An 8,439-nucleotide genomic window follows, 5' to 3' on the forward strand; every position below is an offset into this window, starting at 1 on the left:
CTCAGGGCTGTGGTTTTCATGAGCCCTCTCACCTTCCAGATTCGCCGCCTGCCTCTCTGCAAACCAGCAGTTGTGGACCACTCATACTGCGAGCATATGGCTGTGCTCAGGCTGGCCTGTGGGGACACTGCTTTCAGCAACATCTACAGCCTCTCTGTCTCCACCTACGTGTGCACCTTCGACTCGCTGCTCATCACCCTCTCCTACACGCTCATCCTCCGAGCTGCACTCAGCCTTTCCTCCCCACAAGCCTGCAAAAAAGCCTTCAGCACCTGCAGCTCACACCTCTGCATCATAGCTGTCTTCTACATCCCTGGGCTGCTCTCCATGTACATTGAGACGTACCACCAGAAGCTCCCGCCCCACATCCAGGTCCTGTTGGCTGATCTCTACCTCCTGATCCCACCTGCATTCAACCCTCTGATCTATGGCATCAGAATGAAGCAAATTCGTGAGGCAGTATGCAGGGTGATCTCCTGGAGGAGACCCATGGCAGGAGGGATTGGGCTGGGACTCAAGAAGACAGAGTCCACTCCTTAGAATGGCCAAAAACTCTACTGGACCTTGGTGTAGTTCTCAGTGTACATTGAGATGAAGCTGCGCCAGGAAATGTTGGCACCCACTGAATTCAGATCAACACCAAGGGCTTTAGCTAGTTGTTCTCCTGCCTGTCCCTAGCTCAAGGCAGTGACATCGACACACCTAGTAGGTCCAGCTCCCTCAGATCTCCCAAAATAAATACGATTGTAGCCATACACCTGATGTTATTCTGGAAAAATTACCTAGTGCAACTGAACCATAGAAAACAGCTTAACATATTATGTGCAGTGGAGGCACGCCAAGACGTGTAAGGGATATGAGGTCGCAGGATCACAGGGTAACTCAGGCTGCCAGGGACCTCATGAGGTCTCTAGCCCAACCTTCTGCTCAAAGCAGGGTCACCTACAAGGTCAGAACAGGCTGCTGAGAACATCCTCTCCCACTTGGTGAAGGTCTGTCAGCCCTGAGGAGCAGGTACTCCCATGCAGTCGCCACCATCCCGAGTGCACGAGCACAGCAAGATCTTGATCTATCTCTCACCAAAGTTCATGACCTGAGCATCTCTCTGACTCGACTCTGCCTCTGCTCCCCACCTCTGCCCTGGGGCTACACCAGAGCTCTGTTCAGTAGCACCCAGCTGCTATCTTCCTGATGACTTCTTCAAGCTCCAACAGGTAAAGTCTCCCCAGCGGAGGTGCTCCCTCTGTGCAGAAGTGCTGCGGAAGCAAGCACAGGCAGCTGAGGTGCCCATGGGTCTCCGGGCATTGCTGCACCTCTGTGCTCTGCGTTGCTCTGCCAGCCCCCTCTGCGCACCATGGAACTGGTTTCACTGGCGGTAGGGTTAATTTTCTTCACAGTAGCTTGCAGTGGACTGTGCTTTGGATCAGTGATGGAAGCAGTGCTGACGATAACACACTATAACTATTGCTGAGCGGTGCTTGCACAGCATCAAGACCTTTTCTACTTCTCACCCTGCCCTGCCAGCAAACAGCCTTGAGGTGCACAAGGAGCTGGGAGGGGACACAGCCAGGAGAGCTGAACCCAACTGACCAAAGGGGCTTTCAAGACCACATAAAACCAAATCACCTCAGCAATAAAAACTAGGTTGGGTGGTTTTCCAGAGCTGCTGTTGTTCAGGGACTGTCTGGGCATCGGCTGGCTGGTGGTGAGCAGTTGGGGATTTTTTGCATCTCTTGTTTTTCTGGGATTTGTTTTTCTTTGATGTTATTGGTTCTGGGTTTGGGGGTTTTTTTTGTGTGTTTTGTTTATTTTTTTCTTTTTTTATTATTAAACTGTCTTTACCTCAACTCATGAGTTTTTGTGTTTTTACTTTTCTGATTGGCTCCCCCATCCCACTGTGGGGAGGAGTGAGTGAGAAGCTGGGCTGTCTACCGGAGTTTAACCACAACTGTGGACGCCATCCTCCTGGAGGGACCTGCAGCCAGGAGCTCTCTGCCAGGTGCTAAGGCTGTTGGGTTGCATAATTAAAGATTCACCTCCTTAAACCTGAAGGAGCAGGAGGGGGAATCTCAATATCCCCCTTGGAGCCCGAAGACCCCCCAGCCCAGCTGCTCCCCAGGCTGTCCCAGGAGAACGGTCAGCCCACATCCAGCTGTGAGACCTCCAAGCTGGTCAACAACAGCGGATCTCCCTCCTTACAGGCTGGCATGGGTTGCTGCAAGCAGAGTGTGGTAACAATCAACATGGGATGCCGGGAAGAGCATTCGAACTGTGCAGCACTCGCTATGGGATGTTTAGGGAAGGAACCAAAGACTAGGAATTGGAGGGATCAGGGTGGATTGGGGGCAAACAAGTGTGGGGAAACAGAGGTATAAGGGGATGAAAGGGTCCAGTCACGTGTAAATGGTGGACATGTTTTCTCTCCATGCCTGGTGTTTGATCAGCCCAGTCTGCCCTATCTTCTCATTAAACTTCATTTCCAACAACGTCCCCGGGTGAGAGCTCCCTGAACTCTGCGTGAGTGTGTGAGCACCGAGGGCTGAGCACCAGCTGCTGTAGTGGGGAGCACGGACTGTAGGGGCTCACGAGCATGGGGTGCCAGCACCCAGTGAGACTGGGGTGCACACGTGCAGGGTGGGTACATACATCACCAGCAAACATCAAGCAGGACCATCCAGTGAGCAGGCTGAGATTTGGGAGCCAGGTGCCAGCAAGCCTAGAAGGCTGGATGCTGGAGAGACCTGAAGGTTTGCATTGCTACTGAAGGGACATGGAGGGGTCTAAGCTAATCGTATAGCAGAGACTATGAGGTCAGCTATTGCCAATTCCTTAGGAGTCAGGCAATTGATGGAGAGAGCTGTTCGTGTGTGTGTGTGTGTGTATTCATGTGAAGGAGGCAACTGGGGAGACCAGGAACCTAGACCCAGCTACTGGGTAGACTGAGCATCTAAGCCCAGCTGCTGGAGGGATCCATACTGTACGTAGGTGTACATAATTTCAGCCAGAGAGAACAGGATCAGGCCATTGATGCTCTTTGTGTGAGTGTTTTCAGCCTGTGTTGACCTGCAAGTGGTCTCAACTTGACACTCCCCGGGGCAGGGTTTGTGTTTGAACCCTGTGGTCCAGATCAGCAGCCAGGAATCTCCTGATTGCGAGAGCAATAAGCATGGTGATGTGTACAACATGACAGGCCCCAAAGCGTCCAAGAAGTATGCGGGAGACCTACCTCGGGAAGAAAGTCTTGCTTTGGATCTTCTGAGAATTCCTGATCTGCCATTGAGACATATCAACCCCTTAGAGATGTGAACTCCAAGCAAAATTGACTAAATATAAGAGTTTTTCTTGAAAGCAAGCTCCCTGCCTGCAGTCTAACATTGTGACCCTGCCCCAGCACATGACCTGAGACATTCCCTCTGCTCAGCAGGGCACGGTGCCAGCGCATGTGTCTGGAACGGAGAAATTGCAAAGTGTCATTGCCACCCAACATGCAGAGGTCCCTGCAGGGGCAGATACATTTCTGGATGGATTGTTTTCTGCAGGTCTGTAGAAGACATGGATCCCTGGGAGGATGAGAGGGCAAGAAAAAGATGTGCACAGAACCATGGCACTAGAGATAACATTGAGTCCACATGGATCTGAGTGACAGATGGTAGAAATGCTCTGTCCTGACCAGTTTCTCAGCTGTAGCTCTTATGGGCTGCTCTGAGGTGGAAGCTCTGACAGACTGGAGCATCCCAAACGTCAAGACTGATGTACCCATCCTCATCAGATCTGAGCCTCCCACACTACGCATGGGGCCAGGCAGTCCCGGACACACGTCCAGGATCTCCAGGACAGCTGGTTGGTTGGGGCAGAGTTCATGGGACAGGAAAGCTTGCACGGGGACTACTCAAGGAAGTGGAGACACACTGGAGGCTGCATCTCCTTCTGACCCTGGGTGTACACAGACATTCCTCTGGGAAAATTCTATTTGCGGAGTTGGAGACAGGACACAGGGTCTGAGGGGGAGTGCAGGGCAGGGAATGCAGAACAAAAATTCCACTTTAGGAAAATCTTCCCTTCCTGACAAAATCTCTGGGAATTACGTTACCCACATATCACAGATGGCTGTCTCTTCGTCTCCTCCCTATCTCACAGGTTCCTAATTGCTGAGCCCCTGAGCTGAACAAATCCTGTGCTTTTCAGCAAGATTTTAGGGGGCAGAAGGCATTGAGAGCAGAGACGGAAGAGCCAGGAGAAGGATCTCGGTGGGATAGAGCAGGGATGGAAGGTCTCCCGGGCAGTGGCCCCTCTCTCCTCAGTGCTGTTCTTGGCCCTGACACGGCCCAATCACTGCTGTAAAATAAATGTATTTGCCTGACTCACACTGGATAGGATAGCTTTACATGGCTGGCAGGGAAATTAAAGACGAGCTCCACTTCAAAATAGCCTCCTGTGCCGCGTTGCTGCTCACATGGAGGTTCTTGTCAGCGCTCTGACATCCTGCTAACAACCCTTAAAGGCAGTCCTTACACCCTCCAGAGGCATCGATCCTCACCTACGTCCTGCGTGAGGCAGCCAAGGCTCAGGATCTGCTGTGAGAACCCGTCTCCCTGCATCAATTCTTGCACAAACTCCTTCTGGGGATTCAACAGATGTAGAAGTTTTCTGTAATGGTTCTGAGATGAGAGAGGAGTAGAAACCCAGAGTTTCCGATCTTATTCTCTCTGGCAGAACCAGAGGTATTTTTCCCCACTTCAGATTTCTTAGTTTGCATTGTGTGCCTTGGTCTCATGGGCACCCGGCAGGCCCCTGAGTTCCCAACGGTGTGACACGGCAAGGGAGAGCTAATCAAAGAAGCTGAAGTAGTCTTGAAAATCTCCATCTCCTCATAGGACAGACCTTGTGATCACTGCGTCCTCCATCTGCTGTCCCTCAGGGCATTTCCAGAGGATGGATTAACACCCCAGCACTGCTGCCCTTAGAGACACGCAGAGATGTGCCACTGCAGCTTTCCAGGTGACAGTGCTGCAGCTGAGACAGATACCTGTGCTTGTTCTTCTTGGCAGAGTGGGATCAGAAGCCTTTGGTTAGGCTGCAAAGATCTTCTGTGCTATGTTTTTCCATCATCCAGGACAAGAACTCCCTGTGTTCAAGATTCTTCAGGACTGCTGTGATACTGGTAAGAATATTGTGTCAGGCTGTGGAAAAGAGCAAATACACTCTTGCCTTAGGTATAGGTTCCTGGGGGTGCAGTTCTGGATTCAGACTCACCTGGAGGTGAGCGTCCACCCATGCTTGTGTGCATGAGTGTTTGGTGTCTAACGCTGAGTACAGCCAGTGCAGCTCCAGCCCCCGTGGTCTGTGAATCCTGGAGAACAATTCAGCTTTTCTCAGGGCAGACGCTATATTTAGGGAGTCAGTCACTTTGTAGGCTCCATGCTCGGGCTCTTCTCTGGCTGCAACAGGACCTCAGACCCTCAGGGTGTCGTTCCATTGCTCCTTACTTGGATGTCTGCAACCACTTGAGATGCCCCCAGGTATCCGAGGCATCCATATGTGAGAGGCAGACCCTCACCCAGGCTCAGCTGCCAGGAGTAAAGGAGGTAGAGGCCAGGTGAGACACTGAGGGGTCTCACATGGCTCCAGACACCCGTGTTTGGGCAGTTGAACCCTACCCTGAGTCTTTGTGGAGGGTCCTTCTGTAAACACGTGGGTCTAGTGCTGAACTGGAGCTTGCGCCATCCCCGGGAGCGCAGCTCTGCTTTGCAGCAGGGTCTGATCTGAAAGGCTGGTCGGTGGCACTGGCAGCAAGTGGGTCTGCTCAGGAGCACAGGCTGGTGAAAGCAGCCATGGCTTAACCTCTCTGCTCAAATCTGGAGCCACACCTGGGTCCTGCAGTCGCTGGTTACCCAGATGCAGAGAGTCAGTGCACTGCAATCATGTGCAGTAATTAAAAAAGTTTTGATCTTGTTCCAGCTTCCGAAATGTCCTGATTTGCAAACATTTAGGCCAGAAGTTGAGCTTCTGTCCTGACCAGTCTTTTCAGCCAGCAGCTCTTGCAGCAACCCCAAACTTAGAGCTAAACCATAGGTCAAACTGAGGGTTCAAAGCCTACAAAAGTCAGCTCACTATTTTAAAGCTTCAAATGCTGTATTTCCTTAGTTGTCTCCCAATATCTTCTTTATTTCTATTCTGAACTTATTGGCTTCTGCTTCTCACTACTGCTGCACTGGCCACGTCTAATGATAAATTTCAGCCTAAATGTTCCTGTAGCAGGGCTGTACAGAGGAACTGGTGAATTTTACTCCATGTTGTCAGCCATGAGCCACCCCAGAGCTTGCTACTGGCTGAAGAGCTCCTGGTGGATGATCAGCCAGGCACAGGCAGGGATCTGGTGTGGTCATCACCCTCCTGGTCTTTGCTATTGTCTGGGGAGAAGCAGCAGAAGCAGTAGCAAAGTTTTGGCACAAATGAATGCATAGATCCTGCCCATCATACTCAGACTTTTCTTATCTCTTCAGGATTGTTCTCTGGAGTTTCTGTGTTACCCTCAAGCTTCTCCTTGAACATCAGAAATTCATCTTTTCCTCTGACTGCTGCCTAGTTTTGCAGGCTTCTCTCATGGATGGATGACAATGAAGACAGAGCAGCAAAAGACAATTTCATAATCATGCTTAATCATAGAATCATTGCATTATTTAGATTGGAAAAGACCTTTAAGATCATCAGCTACAGACATTAAACCAGCACTGCCAGGTTGACCACTAAGCTATGTCACTAAACACCACATCAACACGTCTTTTGAATAACAGTTAATGTCAGTTAAGCACTGTCTGAGACTAGTTTTTGCCCTACAATTTTGCAGGAACTTCCTTTGTTGGATCCGTTGCAAGGAAGCCAGGGCTACTGAGGCAAAAGCATTGACTGAGGGAAGATGGATGTTGACCTTTTCCTCTCCTTTTGCTGCTTATTTCAAGATGTCAGCTGAGCAGGGATGAGCAACCAATAGAGAAACAAGCCCGTCAAAAGCAACAAACTGTAGGAACTTTTAAGCTATAACAGCCCCATTATTCTGCATTTTGGATCCATTCCTCCTAGCTGGTCGTGTTATGTTGTAGTACTCCTGTCTCACATGGTAATAATGATATGGATTCCTGATTTGACTCTTGTACTGATGCAGAGTCCCCACAGTTGTGGATGTCTCAGGGCTTACAGATGGGCTTCTCTGTTTAAGCACAAAAGCAAGATTCTCCTGCATGGCTTCTGCTCCCTTCACCCATCCCAACAGCAGCTCCTCCTCTTTTATCCTTGTGGGTGTCCCCAATCTGGAGAACCCTTGGCCCACCTGCCTGGGCATCCCTTTCTGCTCAGGTTATATCATTGCCTTGGTAGGAAATGGTCTAGTTTTGCTTGTCATTGGGCTGGACACCTCCCTGCGTGATCCCATCCACTGCTTCCTGGGCATGCTGGCAGTTATTGATGTCGTGATGGTGACATCTGTTGTGCCCAAGATGCTGAGCGTGTTCTGGCTGAACTCAACTGAGATTGGCTACACGGCCTGTTTTGTTCAGATGTTCCTTGTTCATTCCACAACATCAGAGGAGTCAGGAGTGCTCCTGGCCATGGCTGTTGACCGCTACGTGGCAATCTGTCACCCTCTCAGGTATCAAGCCATCCTGAAGCACCGAACCATTGCACAAATAGGCCTGACTATAGTGGTGAGAGCTCTCCTTTTCATGGTTCCCTTGACATTTATGGTGACAAACCTCCCCTACTGCCGTTCCCACGTGATTCCCCATTCGTACTGCGAGCACATGGCTGTGGCGAAGCTTGCGTGCACAGACCCCAGACCCAGTGGGCTTTACAGCGTGGCCGGGTCCTCTCTTACAGTAGGGATGGACATGTCTTTCATTGCTGTGTCCTACGGGCTGATCCTTAAAGCTGCCCTGGGGAAGAAATCATGCTGGAAGGCCTTCAGCACCTGTGGGAGTCACATCTGTGTGATGCTGCTGTATTACATCCCTGGGATAGTCTCCATATACGCACAGCAGTTTGGCAGCAGCATATCCGTGCCCACACAGGTTCTGCTGGCTGATCTCTATCTGACCTTCCCCGCAATGCTGAACCCTATTGTTTACAGCATGAGGACCAAGCAGATCCGTCAGGCAGTCCTCAAAATGCTGTTTTCCAGGAAGGTTCATGTCTGACATAGTAGTCAGAAGTTTTCCAGAGGTATTCCTCTGCATGGAGAACAGAAACAATAAGAGGGGAAGGGGAACTCATAGGCTTTAATCAACACAGGAGACCCTACTCTGTGACGAGAGTTACTTGGGACTGGAGGCATGAGCAAATATCCCTTCCTTCTGTCCAAGTGATGAAAAGAAGTAAGCTATCACCTTTGAGTTTTGAAATGTTTGTGATGCCACGAACGTCATGGTGATAATTTAAAACAACATT

At 50.5% G+C, this 8,439-nt stretch overlaps 2 protein-coding genes across 2 annotated transcripts in view; both read left to right on the top strand.

Moving 5' to 3' along the window:
* Positions 1 to 540, top strand: part of LOC104278810 (olfactory receptor 52K2-like) — a 979-nt gene extending 439 nt beyond the window's left edge. The window contains 1 exon segment of the mRNA XM_009875905.1: positions 1 to 540. This exon segment is cut by the window's left edge and continues 16 nt beyond it. Coding sequence (XP_009874207.1) covers positions 1 to 540 — 540 coding nt within the window.
* Positions 541 to 7,238: 6,698 nt separating this feature from the next.
* On the top strand, positions 7,239 to 8,189 carry LOC104278808 (olfactory receptor 52I2-like). Its single transcript, XM_009875903.1, has one exon. The coding sequence runs from the start codon at positions 7,239 to 7,241 to the stop codon at positions 8,187 to 8,189; it is 951 nt and encodes a 316-aa protein (XP_009874205.1).
* Positions 8,190 to 8,439: the final 250 nt, after the last annotated feature.

The sequence above is a fragment of the Apaloderma vittatum genome, unplaced genomic scaffold, assembly GCF_000703405.1.
Source record: "Apaloderma vittatum isolate BGI_N311 unplaced genomic scaffold, ASM70340v1 scaffold7279, whole genome shotgun sequence".
Taxonomy (NCBI): Eukaryota; Metazoa; Chordata; class Aves; order Trogoniformes; family Trogonidae; genus Apaloderma; species Apaloderma vittatum.